The sequence below is a fragment of the Sciurus vulgaris genome (genome assembly GCF_902686455.1).
Source record: "Sciurus vulgaris genome assembly, chromosome: 4".
NCBI classification, from domain to species: domain Eukaryota; kingdom Metazoa; phylum Chordata; class Mammalia; order Rodentia; family Sciuridae; genus Sciurus; species Sciurus vulgaris.
Window position 1 is genome coordinate 122,034,276 of NC_136464.1, and position 21,904 is coordinate 122,056,179.

At 36.3% G+C, this 21,904-nt stretch overlaps 1 protein-coding gene across 2 annotated transcripts in view; it reads left to right on the top strand.

Moving 5' to 3' along the window:
* KLHL1 (kelch like family member 1) overlaps positions 1-21,904 on the top strand; it is a 425,106-nt gene that overhangs the window by 338,074 nt on the left and 65,128 nt on the right. For both annotated transcript variants that reach the window (XM_079135882.1, XM_079135883.1), the window contains one exon: positions 12,057-12,219. In XM_079135882.1, coding sequence (XP_078992008.1) covers positions 12,057-12,219 — 163 coding nt within the window. The remainder of the gene's footprint in view (positions 1-12,056; positions 12,220-21,904) is intronic.

Consider the following 21,904-nt stretch of genomic DNA (forward strand, 5'->3'; position numbering starts at 1 on the left):
CAAGATATAATTTCTAATAAACAAATATGCTGATAATAGATGGAGGAGAGGTGTAGGAAAAGGGACCCATAAGTTCATGCACTTCATTTACAAGTTTCCTCAGTTCTTCACTTTCTCTTGTATCAGCTTTCATCACCTCAGGACGAGACACCAGGATCTCACATACATTGGCATGGTCACATCTATTCTCACTTCTTCCTACCCAGACAGCAAGACATATTGTGAAAGACAAATAGTCCTATCAGTTTTACAAAGTTAATTAGTTGCTTGACATTTATTGACATGTAAGGTCCCACCTCATGTGACCTCTTAACTATTTGGCCTTCATGTGCGTCATGCTGCCTGTGGCTCAGTCTTCCAGTTTTCTCGTCACATCGGCCTTCTTGCATCTCCTCAGACACATTCTGCTTCTTCGTGCCCCGAGGCTTTCGCACCACAATGTTCTTTCTCCCAAGAATTACTCATTCCCAACTGAATCTTAATATTCTTTCTTCAGCTCTTAGTTCAGGCATCACTTTTTCACCTGGGAAAGAACCTTTCCCTTAACCATAAGGTTAGATGATAAGGTAGAACTTATTAGTGGGCTTCAGTGACTCTGTCTCTCCACTCCCCATCCCCCTTTTATACACTACAAGAATATGTGAACATACAGAATGTAGGCTATGAGTTTTAGAAAAATGAGTGAATTATGAATGAATCCATTAAAAAGAAGTTGTATAGGAATGAAACTGAAAGTTAGCTAACTGCTAAACTTTATGACATTCTTGGTTCCATATGACTATACATTTAGTGTACACACACACAGTATATGAATGGAAAATATTAGAGATCTATAAGGTAGGTAGATTATTGGTTGAAGACATTCTGCCACGAGTCTAGTACTGTCATCATTTTCTACCATCGGAGTCATTCTCAGTCTTCACTGTCCATAGGAATCACCTGAGAGAACTTCAGAACATCTCTGTTTCTGGACTTCATCCCAGTTCAATCAAATTAAAATCCCCATAAACCAGACAAACCTTAGTATTTTTGTCCAAATGTTCCCAGGTGATTTCAATGTACAGCCAAGATAGACATTCATTATTCTTAGTGTAAGAAAGAATGGATTATAATACACCAAAATAAATTATGCTTTTCCTTTTTGTGGATCAAGCAAAAAAAAACTTAATCCTGCATGAATTTGTAGAGTTATGTGAAAAATGTACCTATGCTATATGCTACATTGTGTTCTGCCCATGTCTACTAATATTTTATTTAGTATATGCACACAGATTTGCATAGATATTATTTGTGTGTATTGTATATCACCTGCATATCTAATATTATTGTGCAAATATTAAAGAAGAGTGTATGTTTGTATACATAAACAAACACAAAAATTTTATACCCATTGGGAAAATTTATAGAATTAAGTATTTAAGTATATATAATTTTTACTCATCTATTTTTCCATTTCCCATTATGCAAATTATTTTTCTTGAATTATTCACATAGAGCAAATATAAAGTGTCATGTTTATGAACTGTTATTTATTTATTGCTTCTGAAGTAAATTATTTAATTACCATTAAAATTATCACACTAATATTTAATTATAAATATTTACTACTGTATAGCATAGCCTTGATAATTTTTTCATTAGTTTTTATTAAAAAAACTTAAAGTAAATTATACCATGGTATTATAGCCATGCATCACGTAATGGGCATGTAAACTGACAAATGTGTCACTAGGCAGTTTTGTCATTTTGCAAATATCAAAGAATGTTCTACACAAACTAGTTGCTATGACCTTTTCTTCAAAATATATTTTATTTTTGGTGAGCGTTATTAGTTGTTCATATTAATGAGTTTAGTGTGATATTTCTATATAATGTATACAGTGTGCTCTCGTCAACTTCAACATCCTTTTTCCACCTCCCCCTCAACCCTTCACAACCTTTCATAATATCTTTTCTACAATTAGGTTGATAATTCTAGCTTCAACATATGAGGAAGAGCATGTACTCCTCATATTCCATGTCTGGCTCATTTCACTTAACATGATATCCTCAGTTTCTTTCAATTTTGCCCCAAATGATAGGATTTTATCCTTCTTTTTTTTAATATTATTTTTTAATTAAAAATCATAAATTTACATAGGGCAATATTGTTTGATTCATTCTGTTATTTTTTCCCTTCCCCCCCCCACCCCTCTTCTCCCTCTATACAGGCCTTCCTTCCTCCATTCTTACCAACCTCCTTATCCCTAATCCTAAACCTAACCCTAACTCTAACGCTAAGCCCCTACCCCCCATTATATGTCCTCATCCGCTTATCAGCAAGATCATTCGTCCTTTAGTTTTTTGAGATTGGCTTATCTCACTTAGCATGATACCCTCCAATTTCATCCATTTGCCTGCAAATGCCATAATTTTATCATTCTTCATGGCGGAGTAATATTCCATTGTATATATATGCCACAGTTTCTTTATCCATTCATCAACTGAAGGGCATCTAGGTTGGTTCCACAATCTGGCTACAGTGAATTGAGCAGCTATGAACATTGATGTGGCTATATCTCTGTAGGATGCTGATTTTAAGTCCTTTGGGTATAGGCCAGGAGTGGGATAGGTGGGTCAAATGGTGATTCCACTCCAAGCTTTCTGAGAAATCTCCATACTGCTTTCCAGAGTGGCTGCACTCACTTGCAACCCCACCAGCAATGTATGAGTGTACCTTTTTCCCCACATCCTCTCCAACACCTATTGTTGCTTGTGTTCTTGATAATCGCCATTCTAATTGGGGTGAGATGAAATCTTAGGGTAGTTTTGATTTGCATTTCTCTTATTACTAGAGATGTTGAACATTTTTTCATATATCTGTTGATTGCTTGTACATCTTCCTCTGTGAAGTGTCTGTTCATTTCCTTAGCCCATTTGTTGATTGGATTATTTGAATTCTTGGGGTAGAGTTTTTTGAGTTCTTTATAGATTCTGGAAATTAGCGCTCTATCTGAAGTATGAGTGGCAAAGATTTTCTCCCACTCTGTAGGCTCTCTCTTCACATTACTGATAGTTTCCTTTGCTGAGAGAAAGCTTTTTAGTTTGAATCTATCCCAGTTGTTGATTCTTGCTTTTATTTCTTGTGCTATGGGAGTCCTGTTGAGGAAGTCTGATCCTAAGCCAACAAGTTGAAGGTTTGGACCTACTTTTTCTTCTATAAGATGCAGGGTCTCTGGTCTGATTCTGAGGTCCTTGATCCATTTTGAGTTGAGTTTTGTGCAGGGTGAGAGATAGGGGTTTAATTTAATTCTGTTGCATATGGTTTTCCAGTTTTCCTAGCACCATTTGTTGAAGAGGCTATCTTTTCTCCATTGCATATTTTTGGCACCTCTGTCTACTATGAGAAAATTGTATTTATTTGGGTTTGTGTCCATGTCCTCTATTCTGTACCATTGATCTTCCTGTCTATTTTGGTACCAATTCCATGCCGTTTTTGTTACTATTGCTTGGTAGTAGAGTTGGAGATCTGGTATTGCGATACCCCCTGCTTCGCTCTTTCTACTGAGGATTGCTTTAGCTATTCTGGGTTTCTTATTCTTCCAGATGAATTTCATAATTGTTTGCTCTATTTCTGTAAGGTACATCATTGGGATTTTAATTGGAATTGCATTGAATCTGTATAGCACTTTTGGTAGTATGGCCATTTTGACATTATTAATTCTGCCTATCCAAGAACTTGGGAGATCTTTCCATCTTCTAAGGTTTTCTTTAATTTCTTTCTTTAGTGTTCTGTAGTTCTCATTGTAGAGGTCTTTCACCTCTTTTGTGAGATTGATTCCCAAGTATTTCATTTTTTTCAAGTCTATTGTAAATGAGGTAGTTTTCCTAATTTCTCTTTCTGAAGATTCATCACTTATGTATAAAAATGCATTGGATTTACGAGCATTGATCTTGTAACCTGCTACTTTACTGAATTCACTTATGAGTTCTAAGAGTTTTCTGGTGGAATTTCCAGGTTCCTCTAAATATATAACCATGTCATCAGCGAACAGGGATAGTTGAGTTCCTCTTTTCCAATTCATATCCCTTTAATTTCTTTGGTTTGTCTAATTGCTCTGGCTAGAGTCTCAAGAAAAATGTTGAATAGAAGTGGTGAAAGAGGGCATCCCTGCCTTGTTCCAGTTTTTAGGGGGAATGCTTTCAGTTTTTCACCATTTAGAATGATATTGGCCATGGGCTTAGCGTAGATTGCCTTTACAATGTTAAGGAATGTTCCCACTACCCCGATTTTTTCTAGTGTTTTGAGCATGAATGGATGCTGTATTTTATCAAATGCTTTTTCTGCATCTATTGAAATAATCATGTGATTCTTAACTTTTAGTCTGTTGATATAGTGAATGACATTTATTGATGTAGTATCTAGGTTTGTTTGGGACATTTTCTTCCCTTGTTTTCTCATATTGGTCAGATGTCAGTGGGACTTTTTGATATTGCAGAATTCTATTGGTTTATAGTGTCCCTATAGATTTACAGTGTATCACCTTCCTCCCTTCAGTAGCCTGAAGTCTTGGAGTAACTTGATAATGCAGTGCTTCCAAAGAAAGCTGCCCCTAGCTCGCTACTGGTTCCAGGACTTGGAGCTGGCTCTGTGTGGAAAAGCTCTCACTGAGGGGCCTGCTCCGAGAAGCTTGCCTGGAAAGGTGTTTCCCACCAGAGGGAGCTGGGCTGCTTGGGGAAGTCCCTGGCTGCCTTGTCCTTGTCCCTGAAGCAACCTATGGGCAGGAACTCGCCACGCTGGCTCAGGGACTTGGAGCTTGGTTCTGTGCAGAAGGGCTCTCACTGGGGGGCCTGCTCCGAGATGCTGGAGCATCTGGCCCTGTGGGAGGAGCCCACCACCAGAGTGTGCAGGGCTGCCTGGGGAAGACTCTGGCTGCCCTGCCCTACTCTAATAAGCCGCCTGAATCCGGGCCTGCCACCTGGGCAGAGCTTCACCAGGTGGGGGAGACTCACCCTGTGGCTCTATTTTAGTCCGAGTCTCTCAATGCCTCCTCCCCTTCTTGAATCCTGGGTTCTGGAGGGACTGGAGATGCAGTCACCCTCTAGTCTGCCATCTTGGATCGCCGATTTTATCCTTCTTGAAGGCTGAATAATATTTCTTTTTGTACACATACTACATTTTTCTTATCCATTCATAGTTTGATGGGCACCTACATTGAATCCCTATATTAGCTTTTCTGAATAATACAATGCAGAGATCTCTTTGTTATGTTGATTTCATTTCTTTCTTGATGAAATCCAGAGATATGGATGGTCAGCATTAGGTGTGGAAGGCTGCTGCCAGCATAACACAATGTTCTTTCAAAATGAATCCTTTTTAATAAGTAGAAGTATATTTTTAAAAAATGATAAAATCAAAGTATAGTAAATACATAAAACAGTAACAGTCATTTATTAGGTACAGTACATAAATTCATGTGTTTTACTTTTATATAACTGACAGCACAGTAGGTTAGTTTATAGGAGCATATAGCACAAACATATAACACATTTTTCTATGACATTGCCAGGATTACATCATCACTAGATGATAGGACTTTTTCAGTTCCATTATGATCTTATGGGTCCACTGTCACGTATGTGGTCCACTCCTAACCAAAACATTGTTTTGGTGAGTGACTGCACACAAATTATGAAGCCACTGGTGTGTTAGATATATTTTTGACTACCCCAGATAACAATTAGTAATATCATAGTAATTTATTTCAAGCAATGGTTAAGTCCAAAAAAAGTTTGCATTGTTAGAATTTTAAAAGAAATATACTGTACCTAAATATATATATATATATGTATATATATATATATGTGTGTGTGTGTGTGCGTGTGCGTGTGTGTTTTCAGACTTAGACTTCATATTAGGTTGTAATTAATGGTTAAATGCAAATAGGAAATCAATACTGCCAGGAGTGGTGGTTTTTAAATTTATTTATTGTAGGGGTCTCGCAGCCACATCCCTCATGGATGAGAAAAGGGTTAACTGCCAGAGGATGATGTTGGCTGTTTATCAATCAATTACCCATAAACTTATCTACTTGATAAACACAGAAGAGGCAATACTCTTTTTAAATGAGAGGGGCCATGATGGGTCTGGCTATGCCAGCTCTAGCCTCTAAAAGCATATAGTAGCCCAACTCTCTTTTATTTATAGATACAGAGGTTAAAGGGGGCCAAGACTAGGAGGAGCTTCTTCTGTGATGGACAGGATAGGATATAGTTAGGGGAGACATTCTCTTAGGGTGACTATTCCAGAAGGAGACTGGGAACCACTCCCATGCAGCGCCACATGCTTCCCAGCAGTTCCTAGAAGCTAGACATCCGATCCCATGGTTCAACTTAGTCTGATTCTCCTAAATAAGGATGACTTCCCACAAATTATCACTTCTCTGGAGGATAAGGCAGGAAGATTGCAAGTTTGAAGTTAGCTTAGGCAACTTAGGGAGGCCCTGTCACAAAATAAAATTTTAAAAGGTCTGGGGACATTACTCAGCAGTAGCACATCTACCTTGTATACATGAGGCCCTGGGTTTAATCTTCATCATTGCCAAAAAGAAAAAAAAAAAAAAAAAAAAAAAAAGTGATCTTTACTTTGTCATTGTTTTCCATAATTAAACATGTCTTTAAATTGGAACAGTTTATAGCTTAGAACTAATTTAGCTATATTCTGATTGATAATATTAGTAGGGGTAGAAAAAGTAAATTTTTCTTCAGGAAAACAAGCCTCTCATTGTGTTGATATGGAAATAGTAAAATAAGTATTTTGATGTAAGCTGTGGATTTTTTAAATTCTCTTATTAAGTGAAAATATTTGTGGTATTAGAGGTATAATCAGACCATTCCCCACTAATTAGTCTCCATATTTAAAGACCTAAATCTCCACTGCATTTATTAGTGTTCTATAACCCAGGTGAAAAATGCTAATTTTATGTTGTGACCTGAAAAGTAGGATAGTTTGGTTGTTTCAATGAACTATCCTGAAATAAAAGTGTATGGAAATTTTCTGATAAATATATTGCTTCAGAATTCTCTAAGGCAATGACATGTGCAAGGAGCCCTAGCTTAAAATATGCAAATAATTTTATGTATCTAAAAAAGGTATATTTTTAAAACCTAAAATCTATAATTTTTTAAAACTTATCAGAATTAATTGTGTAATTATTAAGCTTGAGTCATTTAAAATAACTTTAGATATTACTCTTCTTTACATTAGATTCTGGGTTAATATCGATAACTAAAAAATACTGTTACAATCTTAACCTTGATCCTTCTATAAATATAAAGATATTTTTAGTAAACATTGGAGGTGGTTGAATGTATTATTCTGATTTTGAAATTATTCTGGTCCAATTATTCATTCTACTTAATGAGACCCTTCTGCAAGGGAAGCTTCACAGCTGCAAGAAATGTGCAAATCATAAGGAGCTAGAACTCAAGAATCCTTGGCATTCTACAGGAATATCTTTATAATATGAAAGCATAAAACATAGATTTTTCAGGAAAAAAGTAGATATTTTGCAAACATGTTATTAAAAATAATCCTAAGAATACATTACTTACTCAATAATTTAATCAGAGATATTTGAGAAAGGAATTCGAGTTCTGCTTTCAATTCTTAACGTCCAGCTTCAATGTCCATTCATAAAACATAATGACCATTTGATTTGTCAAACAACTATATAACTTATTCATATAACAATGAATTAGTATTTCCAAGGTCAAGTATTTCCCAGCTAGTAATAATGGATTACTACGATTCCATACTATTATACCTCATAACCAAAACTCTGTATTACAATAGCCTTTTGAATTTTACCTTGCCACTCTCCTCCACAGACCTCGTATTCTCTCCAAGAATGTTCTGGTTATTTAAACAATATTAATATGTAAAAATCATAATATTTCTGTGATTGTTGGATCTATACCATTTTTAGTAGATACATGGAGAACTTCTTAATTGTTCTTTAGAACAAATGATACCTGCATTGAAAGAGTAATGACCTATCTAAATGTTTGCTTGACTTGTATTAAATATTTACAAGTTCTTACACATCAATTACTGCATTTTGCTATCATAATTATTTTAATTATAAATTATTGCAAATTTTATAAAAGTGACTGTCATATTTGCAGTGAACCTAGTTAAATTTACCTCCAAAATTATTTTCCTAAATTAAAATTACATAAGAAATATAAGGAATTCTTAATTCACATTGTTCTCAGCACCATTTGACTGCATCATAACTTAAACATTTATACATATCTAAAACTTTTTCCCAAAGACATTTTATTTGAATAGTTTTTCTGACTACTAAATATATCAAGCCTTTAGATGTTTATGCAATTTTTATATATATGCTATAAATTTCCTTTACATTTTTCCTGAGACTTAAGTATGAAGATAATAATAACAATTGCAACAGCTTATAAAAATCAAATGACTGTAATGTATCAGATTCTGTTCTGTGTGCTTTATGTACCTTAATTCATATAATCCTTCCCATAACACCATGAAATCATTACAATACTTAATGTCCTTCTTTGGTGGTAAGGAATTTACAACATAGCATCAGAAACTTGCCTACGTGTATGCTAGAGCTAGAGGAAAATCGTTCACATATATAAACAAAAACAAAAATGGTGATAACAAATACATTTGTTTACCAAACATTCATATTAAAAAGAAATTTAAAGTGTAAATCACACAAAATTAACCTCTGGCCTTAGAATATCTGACTCTAAGTAAGACATCTAATAATGTATAACAATAAAAACTGAATAAAATGTGAAAACCTAATTCTTGAGGACACCAGAGAGGAAGCAAGTTAAGTACGACATTTTCTCCTCCAAGTTATGAGATATCATAAACTTCTGGTTTTCTACCCATCTACTTTCCACTTCTTCATCTCATATTTTGTCTTCATTAATTAGTATTGGGGTCACGTGGGCCTAGATTTTGATCTCTGTTACTTTCGTTTTTCATGTTGTTTTCTTAACTGATTCTTTCAAATTCTTTAACATTAAAAGTCATGTAACTGCTGATGACTTCAAAATGTATACCCAATTTTCCAGCATTACTTGAATTTCAGACTCAAACATTCAACCACCCATTTGGTCCCCTCAAACATGAAGCATCAAAGTAAGATTGTCAAATTTTCCTCTGAAACAATTTCCAAACCTCTCCTCTCCCTGAAATATCTCAATTGATTAATAAATTTAGTTATTCTTGATTCACATTTTTTTATTCATATAATCAAGCAATCTATGAACAAGTTACAAAGCAAGATGCCTAGAACATATCTCAAATATTTTTGTTTTCATGTTTTTGCACTGAAACCTGCAGGTTCAAGCTACCAAATTCTACTTCTGTACAACTGAAATTTCCTTCTAGTCATCACCCTACTGCTACCAAATCATTTTCTCTAAAACAACCAAAATAAGTATTATAGTAATTTGTCCTTTTTTAAAATAAACATTTAGTGGTTTTTTGCTTAGAATTAATGATGTGGCCCTTTCTGATAAATACCTTATCTTTAAGAGGAAAGACAGAGCACAAACCAATAAAAGTGTGTTCTAATCTAAAGTATACAAACTATTCAAATTCTACTATATATTAATTTGATAACCCAAGAAAAAGTTGATTATCATCACTTTTGAAACTTATTATTTAATCTTCAATCTTAATAAACTTAATTATTACTGATACATGTGATTAACTATGTATACTTCTCTAAAAGTCCATATAGTTTTGTCCACATCTTTATATATAGCCCCTGCCTTCACATGTTCTCATTCATTCTATTTCTTTCTGTGACCTACTAAAGAACAAGATCTGAAGTTCAAAAGGCATAAACTCTAGATTACCATGACTAATCAAGGATTCTAGCCCTTTATTTGTATACTTATACCTACTTACTAGTTCATTTAAAATAGGATTCATAAGTTGAATGTATATACTTTATGAATGTATATTCATAAGTTGAATGTATTATTTTAGTTAGATACTTTTTTTTTATTATAGTTGTGTTATACATATGAAGCAGGCTTATTCCATTTCAGTTAAACACTCATTGACTAATATGTGGAGCCCAGTGAGGGCCATAACTGTGTCTGCTTTGTTCATGTTTGTGTCTGTAGTGCCAAGATCAATTTCTGACACAAAATAGTCATTCAATAATAATGGTTAAATAAATGAATGAATAAATAAAAATCTTATTTTCACACCAGTACTGAGAGACAATTTTCCCTGGAAGCTCTTATATTTATGCACATTTCTGAAGTCAGGTTACTAACTGCATTTTTTTTTTTTTCTGGGCTATATTTAAAAGCATGTTAGTATAATCGGGAAGACAAATGTGCTTTTCACCAAAGTAAAAGGCAGCCTAGCTTAAAAACATAAAGCTACTGTCTCTTTCCAGAACAATGGGCATATATGTTTATTGCTCATTATGAATTAGTTTCTTGTCCTGTTATTCAAACTGCTGCTTATCTGGACTTCAGTTGACACTTCTCAAAGCAAAGATTGTACCAAGCAAACTTAAGTAGGCAAGAATCTTTTATTGAACATTATTGTAATACAGAAAATAGGCCAGAACTAAGGCTGAACTCAACTTTAAAAATAGAAGTGGTAGGTTTTAAGAGCTGAACTAAGGAGAGAAGGATATTAGGAAGTCTGTTTACTAATTGACCTTACCAAAGAAAAGCAAACTTTCCTCCTATCTTCACATCTATAGGTAGTTCTATAATTTGGAGCAAAATGCTAATGCTATCTCCCCACCCAGAGAGACTGGGAGACAGCATAGCATACTATTTTCAATGCTAAGGGCATTTCAAAGGTACCTCTATCAGGTCCTTGAAAAAGGCAATCAGATGGTAAAAACTGCAGGAGGATTTTAGAAAGATTTACATCTCAAAGGAATAGAGAAATAATCTTCTTAATGCTCTAGAGGCAGGAAGAACCTGTCTAAAGTTCATTTGGCAGAAGGAAACATTAAAGTCCACCTTACTCACCTTTTTCGGTCACCCTGTGGGAACTGGAAACCGGGGAACAAGCAAAAATAAAAACAAAGCTTCCCAAATTGGTGATACTTTGACTACTGCTCTTGCTATAAATAATAAACTGCCTTTCCTCTTTGACACAGGAGTCATGTCTTCTAACAATATGTATAAAGCTGTGGCAACCTACTCAGTGTGGAAGTAGGGCAAAATCACAGACACCTCAGAGCTCTTAACAGACATTGAAATTTATCCTTTTGTGCAATAGTCCCCATAATTTCTCTATAGAAAAAAAGAGATCACTTTAATCAATATTAACATGATATTTAAATATTTATTTATGAAGAAGTAAACATACTGGAAAATCAGTGAATGGAGCTGTATTATATCCTCCCATTTATGACTCACAATGATTTTGTTTATTTTGATTGTTTGTGTTTAGTGATTTGGGCTAATAGTATGATGGATGTCATACTTTCTAAGCTATAAATAAGTTTACTATGAAGTAATTGGAAAACCAAAACAGAGAACACTACCAAGAAATACAAATTGATACTACTCCATTGTTTTCACATTACATTACTGAAAACCATACAGTACTTTAAACTGCAGTGTAGAAATAGTCTTTAAAAGTGGAGGCACAAGATACTATCTCTGGTTTTCAGATTATTTTTCTTCATATGGTTACTTATAAATGAATTAGTTTTCTTTTATGAAGCATATAGGTCATAATATTTATTGTTGGTTTAAATTTTGCTTTCACTTTTATAGAATGATTAGATGAATAGCGGATAGTTTTTACCTTATTGAAATTGTTTCTTAGCAACAGGAGTTTATGCTGAATGAGAACATAGTTTTGTACTATTAATTTGACTTTTAAAATTACACTGTGAAAGAAATCCATTCAATGTTTTTTTATTTTAATTTTCATTATAATGTCATAAGAACACATAAATCTAACAGATTTTTAAGTGTATAATGAGATATTGTCAACTACAAACATAATATGTGTTTCTCCCATGTTTTAGGGGTAACAGTGCTTGAGGGCCCTATTTATGCTGTGGGAGGCCATGATGGTTGGAGCTACCTGAATACAGTGGAGAGGTGGGATCCACAGAGTCAACAGTGGACATTTGTAGCCAGCATGTCAATTGCTCGGAGCACAGTTGGTGTTGCAGCATTGAATGGCAAGTGAGTAGATTTTTCTTTAATTTTTTATTGGGAAAAAAATGAATGAAAAATTGTTTCTAAAACAACTATTAGTAAGCTGGTTCAGTAGAAAACTTTTAAAGCATTTCGAATTGTTGATGTTTTAAGATTTAGTCTGCTTGGATAATTGACAAATAAAAACCAATGCTCTCTCCATATAAGCAGGAACCAAAAATTCTTTAATTTCTGGTTAAAGCAGTGTCAAATATATTTTCTGAGAATATCTATAACCTTTAGAAAAAAAAAGAAAGGACTACCCTTCAAAAGACTTCTAAATATTTGTTTTCAAAATATATTTTCTTGCATGATTATACCATTCTGTCTACTTTTAAAGCAACTCCATACCCATTGCCCTAAGTGAGAAATTCTTAACATCAATAATGTTGATATTTTGTGCCAGATAATAATTTGTTGAGGGTAGAGTTCTATCCTGTGCATTGTAGACTAACAGCATCCTGGATTTAACCACTAGAGGCTACCCGCATCTCCAATCCATCCACTTCTGCGTGACAAGCAAAAATGTCTGAGGACATCGTGTAATGTATAATTTGTCTGGCAAATTCCAACTCCTTTCACCCCTGTTAGAACTGTGGTACTAAGCAAAGACAATGGCACCACCTACTCTTGACAATTGCAAAAACTTTCAAGATAGTCTCTCTACTTCTTTCTCCTACAGTCTATTTGCTAAAGCTTCTAGAGAAATCCTTGTACACATGGTAACAATAAGTAAGTCTTTGTAAGTACATCTTCTTTGCAATTACAGCACCATACAAATCTTTACCTAAAGGGGCCCACTAAATGTTGTTCCTGTCTACTCTATTTTGTTCACTACAAATTAGTCAAATTACCCTATTAAATAAGACTCAAATATACCAAGGTCTAACCCAGCTCAGTGACTCTGAATTTACTTATTTCTTTGCTGAGTTGCTGCTCACATCAATACTATTGTACCTGGATCCTTCTTATTGTCTAGATTTCATCAAAAATTTGTCTACATGGAGAATATCTAAATGAGACCACTGTGTGGACTATTCCAAACTGTTTACTCACTGTTCCTAAGATTGTTAGTCTATTGCTCTGTTTCTTTTTATTACCATATATATTTAATAGTATTGAGATTTTGTCTGCCTTATTCATTATGCCTGGGCATAATAAACATTCTCTGTATCCACTGAGTGAATATTAAATGAATTCTTCTATCAAATTTAGTTACTTAAAGTCTTTAAAAATTTAAATTCTTTTTTAAATATATGTGACTGTGTGTAAAATATAGTTACTGTTATGATACAGTGCCAAAAAATAAACTGCTTTACTCCCATAAATTGTAAATAAGTATTGTATGGCTATGAAGCAGTCTACTCTTTGTTAAAAAAAAAAATTAAACTAAATGTAGCTAGTCTCTAAAAGTTTTATTAAATAATTCCATTTATGAACATTTAAGTTTTTAACTTTTCACAATTAAAACTAGATAAACTTGAACATATTTGTACACATATTTTATAAGCACAAAACTATATTCTATGATAGACATTTAAAAATAGACTCCCTGGACCAAAGGAAATATGTATTTAAAATTTGTGACTATATTGTCAACCTCAAAATATCTTATAAAATGAGAGAAGACCACGTCTCTATAATCTCAATAACTCTGGGATTGACCTGGTGTTGCGGCAGATCTGAAGACTGTATGAACCTGGCAGGCCTCCTGGGGCTTTGGAATCCACCCGGCACCAGTTCAGGCATGAGGACTCAGTCCATGAGCACTGGCCTAAAGTCTGGGGCAATGAAAATGGCCTGGCTCTGGGATTTCCTTGGGCAGGCCTCTGTTGGTGTTTGAGGCAAAGATCAATGTCCACTTTCCTTCTTCTTCCTCCACTTAGGGCTATCTCTCTTCATGTGATAGTGCTTGGGGTTTGGGGCATTAGGGGCATAGATAATGTCCCTATCCTTTTTGATATGACTTTTCTTATTTCTATGCTACATTTGGGTGCTATAATCTCTTACCTAGGATTCTTAACCCTTCATGAAGATATTTCCCTTGATATTCCTGTTAAGGGAAAAGTGCTGGGAAGTCTATTTCACCATCTTGCTGACTTCCTCTTTCTCCTAACTGTGTATATTATTGACATACGAATTCCATGTTAATGTGTTTATAGCAAGCCAAAATTTATTCATAGTTTGTTGAGGTTAAGGAAAGCTTCATTGAGGTTTACCTCAGGTTTAAAATTATTTTCTTAGTGTCATGTTATTTTAGGAATAAAAAGTGAATTAGCACACTATGTGTACATACACATACATGCACATAAATAAATTACATTTTACATTCTGTTTAATTCAATGGAAAGATACACTTTTTATATTTATTATTTTTTCCTATTTTCTATTTTCTATTTTTATCTGAGAACAAGGCCATATTTTTATCTTTCATAATCACAGTTTTTAAGTATTCTTTATGTATTCTAGTGGTTTTTAATTTGGCATAGGTTATTCTTTCTGAAGTCATTCACATTGATCAATATATTTAAATATGTTAATTCTATTTTTAAACTTATAATAATACATTTGCTAGAAAGATAAACATCAGTAAACTAGTAAAACATTGTCTCTGACTTCTCAATATTTATATTAATTTTATTTTTATTGCATTGCTTTATTTTTTAGAGTAGTAACATACATAATTGTAATATCAGGTGTCCTTGTCTATGTTTTCTAATTATGAAACATTTTTAATGAGTATAGCCTGTGATGTCACTTATCATTTGAGATGCATATGCTCTGGAATATTAAAGGCAATATCTGATTGTGTATAGTTTCCTTAGTGGAGATTTTACTTTTAAAAGTCAGTATTGACTTTATACTTAAATTCCTTCCAACAATTTGTCAAAATATTTTAACTTATTGATCTATCCATGGAGATTTATATAATTATTCTAACTATAAATCATATTACTTATTTAGAATCAAATCTATTTGTTCATATTTCATTATTCTTTCAATATTTTATAATAATGCATATTCCAGCTTTGGCTTTGTATCTACTTTGGTCTTTAAAGCATTTCACATTTTTCACTATTATTTAATTATTACTTTAGCATAATCACATCACAATATGAATGGAATAGATTTCAATAATTTTTCTGCATAACAGTCATGAAACATGAGAATTACATTTTTCTTGGAGGGGAGTCAGAGGACTTTATAATTTTCACCTGAGTTATGATTTCTTGCCATTGAAATTAAGAAAGTTAACAAAGGAGACTCCGAAAACACCACAAATTTAAACACATGGAATCCAAGAGAGTGCACAGCTATTCCTCAGTACAGAGCGAGATGCAGGGGGCAGTCCCAAAATACATGTGATTGCCTACCAAGTCCCCTGTTTATGCCTCCAATTCCAGCCCCTGGGTACCCGACCTGAACTCTTTGGGGGTCTCAGGGGCACTAGCCTTCTTGAAAGAGGGGGGAGGTACTAGGTCAGCTCCCTGCAGGCTCCTCCCTTCATAGCAAGCACAACAGACAAGACTCATTGGCTTTGCCAGGGCTGTCCTGACCCTTGGCCACGGTGTTCCTGCAAGAGCTTAATGGGACACCCAGACCACAGTTATTGTCCAAGTATGGCCGAAGGAGCTGATGCCCACTATGCCTGTCATCTTCATCAAGATCATTTCTGATGTCCTCAGAAGTTCTTTATCAGTCGAGTCATCATCTTCACCCACAGTTTTACCTGGCCACTCGGCTGTTAGATAGCGGTGGAGGACACCACACTTGACTGCAAGTAGAGCAGCTTTTGCTCATGGTGAAACTGCTGCTACAGGACTCAGTTCTCTGTAACAATGGTATTCTGGGTCTCCAGGCCCAAGTGAACTGACCTGTACCCAAAATTAGGAAAACCAATCAGCATGAGATAGGGAGAGCCACTCCCTGCCAGGGACAGCCAGAGACCTTTGTCATGAAACTTCCAACTCCTCCACTAGTAGTCCTGTACTTGGACCTGCTCCTGCTCCTCAGGCAGCATACTTCACTATAGAATTGCTGCTCAGTTTGCGCCTGCCACCTCTTTGGCTCCAAAGAAGTCATTCACCTCTGGAGAGGCCAGCAGGATCTTGTACTTTACCTGCATGGCCAAGACCAGGTTCAGGTAGGCCTGGGTCAGATTGAGATAGCCCATAGTGAGGTAGACCTCAACACCTTATCCAGTTTTAGTCAGCAGGGTGTCTGTGACTATCTCATCAATGTGTGTCTCAAAGGGCTTCATCTGTATCAATTGATAAATCCAGGGGTCCTCTTATCACCAGCTGATGCTGCCTCCTCCTAGATCAGAAAAGGAATCCCCATGGGAGGTTTAGGCATGCAGCATCTGCTAGCAGATCTGTGCTGAATGGATCACATACATGATCCACTTATTGACCACCTTGCAGTATGCAGTCCATCCCAGTCACCTTTGTAAGGATGCATAGTGCCATCCACCACCTGCACGGTTTCTTTCCCCTGCGGCTGCAGGGTAACATCCCCCTTCATATCCACTTGATCTGTAAAGAACTCAGCAATCTCCTCGTAGTTGTACAATAACATGTAGAGGGCCTGGCAATTGGGGAAGTAGGAGTCACTCCCGTTTGCATCACTTAAGAGGATAGTGTTATCTATCGGAGAGGTAAACTTTGATGTACCAGAGACCAATGGTCTTGTTGAAGTGCTCATTGACAAGGATCCAGGGAATCCCACAAGGTTCCCATACATGGAAGAGGAAGATGAGGACCTGCTCTAGAAACCTCTGCCAAAACTGGAGCAACATTGTGCAGAGTTGTTCTTGCTCTTGAACCCCAGGTAAATCCAGGAGAATACAGACCCTGAGATTGAATGGAAACTTCACTTGCAGAGACTTTTCTAGAGTACTTTCCAGGTAACTCACCAGTTTCTGCTCTAAAGGTCTTGTCCCCAGGTAGAAGGGTGCAATAATAACCTGGCTCTTAGCTATTTTTATCTGCCACTTCGTGAGCTACAAGGACTCTGCTGGGGAAGACAGCACCCTGACAGAAGAGATTCAGATGTCAAACTCTGGAACCAGACTCCTGATCCATGAGAACCTATATGCACCCTCTGGACACAGGCAGCAAGGTGGAAAGGTGACATCGGGGACAGCTGGAGATAGCAAGGGAGATAGCATGGCAACCTGAGCCAGGGGTCCTGGTCTTGCCAATGTTGTCCAACAGGTGCCCCAGGAACACCGCCAGCCTGCAGCCCACCCAGCAGCAACAGGCTCAGCAATTGCCTCAGAACACCAGCGCTGCAGAGATGAAGACTGGAGAAGCATAATTTCTTGAGCAGCAGAAGAAATTATGGCGGAAATTTTGTGTACATTTTAAAATGCAATACCTTTAAAAATATTTTACTGAGATTCTAAAGTCTAGCAGGTAGCAGTTATACACTGTTTCTAGTTTAACAACTAGTAATAATTATCAATTCACATTGTTATGTCTCCTTTATATTGTTATTATACTCCGGTTTTTTGGTTTATATACGTTAGCTTTATTGCTAATTCCATCTTGTCTTAGCTTTTTGCCAATGTCATTATTTAGTTTTATTTTTTGTTTTTAGTCAATATTGAGCATATGCAGAAGCTATGCCTGCTTTTCTTGTTTTCTTCTTCATTAATTTTTACTTGCCTTAGTTCTATTTATTATGTCTCAAAATCCAAAACTTAATAAAAGTTAATAATGGTCTTTGTGGTTCATTCTTTTTTGTTAACTTAATTCATTTTTGATACTCAACTACTGGATATAGTTGAATATTTTTAGTTTGTACTTCTTGCTAATAAGAATGTTGAATATCCTTGCATATGTCCTCTGGTAAACACATTTATACATTTGAGCTGGGTGTAGATCTATACCTGAAACAGTCTTTATAGTTGTCATGATTTGGTTACCAAGTGTCCCCCAAGCCTCTTGTGTTAATGCAGAAATGTTCAGAGCTGAAATGACTGGAGTGTGAGTGTTGTAACCTGATCAGTCCATCCTAGTTTGAATGGGACTGATTGCATGGTAACTGTATTCAGGTAGAGCATGACTAGAGGAGGTTGATCACTAGGCTGTGTCCTGAATGAGTTAATCTTCCCTTTAGCCCCCTTTCCCTTTCTCTCTCTCTTCTTCCTAGCCATCATGACTTAAGCTACCTTCTTTTGCACACTCTTCTGCCACAATTCTCTGCCTTACCTGGAGTAATGGATTCAGCACACCATGGACTACACCTCTTTTCCTCCCCTGAGTTATTCTTGTCAGGTGTTTTGGTTACAGCAAGACAAAGCTAATTAAAGAAATTGGTACCAACTAGATGAATTGTCTCTGTGACTAATTTAACCATGTGGTTAAGAAGTCCTTGGAGCTGGTTTGAGGAAGTTTAGAGAGTTAAGAGATACAGACTGGAGAAGACTTAAGATTTTATAAGCAGAACTTAATATGCAATTCTACTGGAAGCTCAGAATACTAGAATGCTAATGGTGAAGATTTTGCTCGTGAGGTTTCAGATGGAAATACCTTATTTCTCTATTGGAAATTGGACTAGAGATCATTTGTTTTATACTCTGGCAAAGAACTTTTTGACATTTTGCCCATGTCCTGAGACTTTGTATGGGGCAGAATTTAAAAGTAAGGGACCAACTAATCTGGCAGAGGAAATTTCAAGGCATCACAGCATTCAGTCAGTGGCGAGATTTTGCTGACAGATTACTCAGTTATTTTGAGAATCAGGATCAGAAAGCAGAGGTAAAGGATGTTAAAACTTCCATTTTGGCCAGAAAAATGTAAAACTGGAGCCAAGGAAGGACAGTTGTTAAAGAGATTACAATCACTGAAGAAATACTAAGTACTTTGCACAGAAAATAATAGGAAAGATGACTTGAGGGCATTCTCAGGAATTTGCCAAAACGACACCCATTGAAAGCTCAAGAAGGTAGAAAGGAAATTTTCTTTGAGAGGAGATTTTGAGGCATCCTATTTACACAGGGAGACCTAGCAGGTTGTTTCACCATGCTCAGTTGCCCAGGTACTCAGAGGTTTCTGCGGGCATGATCCCAGATGGCCATCTACTGTGAAAACTGGCAACAGCCCTTGACATTATCCAGGTGATGCAGATTCTGTTGGAATGCACGATTCTGGAGTTAAGGGGCTCATGTATGCATCCACCAAAATTTCAAAGAAGGCCAGTTACCTAGGTCAGAATCCCTGTGGGCTACCCCTGAGAGGGTGATGCGTTAAGCTGTGAAGTTGAAGCTGAAACCAGAATTGAGACTCCAGGAAATAAGAGATGTCTGCTGAGAAAAGCTGCTTTCTAAAAAAAGTGCCAGCCCCTAACTCCCCCACCCCCGCCAAAAAAAAAAAAAAAAAAAACAGGTTGCAAGATAGGCCATATGTGCTGCAATCAGAAAGGCCAAAGTGAAGCCCTTTGAAGATCACATCTTTTTTTTTTTTTTTTTTTTTTTTTACAGACTGCATTTTGATTCATTGTACACAAATGGGGTACAACTTTTCATTTCTATGGTTGTACATGATGTAGATTTATGCCATTCATGTAATCATACATGTGCATAGGGTAGTGATGTCTGTCTCATTGCACCATCTTTCATACTCCCACCCCTCTCCCCTCTCATTTCCCTCTATGTAATCCAAAGTTCCTCCATTCTTCATTCTTCTCTTACCACATCCCAGCCCCATTGTGTATCATTATCCACTTATCAGGGAATAAATTCAACCTTTGGTTTTTTTTGGGGATTGGCTTATTTCACTTACCATAATGTTCTCCAATTCCATCCATTTACCTGCAAAGGCCATAATTTTATTCTTCTTTATGGCTGAATAATATTCCATTGTGTATATAGATAAAGAGCACATCTTGCTGCCATGTGTCCTAGATATTGTATGCAGAGCTATGAGACCTGTTTGCTGCTGGGTTTTTGTCTATTATGGTACCATCTCTTCTGTGTATCCTATCCCTCACTTTGGGAATGAACTCATTTTCTCTGTGCCATTGTATGTTGGATGTATGTAACTTGCCTTTGATTTTTACAAGGGCTCACAGCCAAGAGTTGCCTTGAGTCCTAGATAAGACCTTGGAATTGAACTTCTGGACAATGCTTAAACTGTTAATACTTTGGGTCTTTGGATGGTGAACTAAATGTATTTTGCATTGCAAGATGCACATGAGCTTTTGGGGACCAGGAGAAGAATGTATGGTTTGTATGTGAGGTGTTCCACAAATACTCCTGTGTTAATGCAGGTATGTTTGGAGATGAAATTTGAATGGTGAGAACTGCAACCTAATTGGACCATCCTAGTTTGAGTGAATTAATTAAGTAATAACTGTAGGTAAGGTGATGCATTGTTGGAGCAGGTTGGTCACTGGTGGGGGAGTAAACTGGAAGGGTTCATCTTCCCAGAGGCCCCTTTCCCCACTTCTGTGTTCTAGCCTCCAAGAATGGAGTAGCACTCCTCTACCACAGGCATCCTGATGCTCTGTCTCATCTTGGATGCAAAGCAAAGGAATCTGCAAACCATGGAGTAAACCTCTGAAGCCATGGATCAAAATAAACTTTCCTCCTGTAACTTGTTCATATCAGAAATTTTGGTTACAGTGACAAAAGTCTAACTCAATAATCTTTTGTGTTGAGTTTTTTTGTTTGTTTGTTTGTTTGTTTTTTAGAAGCTTAAACAATACTCATTTATTATCGCACAGCTTCCCTGGATCAGAAATCTGGGCTACATTCTCTACAGCTCTCAGAGCTGAAGTCAAGATGTCTGCGGAGCCGCGGTCTTATTTAGAGCCTGGGGTCCTCTTCCAGGTTTGTTGGGAGGTTTTGGCAGATTCAGTTTCCTATGGCAACAGGGCAGAGACCTGCCAGCTATCCTCTGAGTTTGCTCTCAGTCCTAGCGTCTGCCCTCAGTTCTAGCCATGAGGACCTTTCACAATTTGACAGTTCACTTCTTCAAGGGCAGAAAAGATTCCCTTGCTGTCAGTTATGACTGGGTCTGAGATAAGCTAAGGGAGCAAGTATTCTGTAACACCGGCAAGTCCTGATTGTCAAGGGGAGGGATTCCCCAGAGTATCTGCCCTATGGGGCAAAAAACGTTGGGGGCCATCTAGAGCCTAATAGAGAGCTATTTAAAGTCATGATTAAGCTTGAATATTGCTTCACTGATTAGAATTGTTTTTTTTATTTTATTTTACTTTATTTTTATTGTAAACAAATGGGATACATGTTGTTTCTGTGTGTACATGGAGTAACAGCATACCATTTGCGTAAACATACATTTACATAGGGTAATGATGTTTGATTCATTCTGTTATTTTTTCCTCCCCCCCACCCCTCCCACCCCTCTTTTCCCTCTATACAGTCCTTCCTTCCTCCATTCTTGTCCCCCTCCCACCCCCCCATTATGTGTCGTCATCCGCTTATCAGTGAGATCATTCGTCCTTTGGTTTTTGAGATTGGCTTATCTCACTTAGCATGATATTCTCCAATTTCATCCATTAGCCTGCAGATGTCATGATTTTATTATTCTTTATAGCTGAGTAATATTCCATTGTATATATATATATATATATATACCACATTTTCTTTATCCATTCATCAATCGAAGGACATCTAGGTTGGTTCCACAGTCTGGCTATTGTGAAT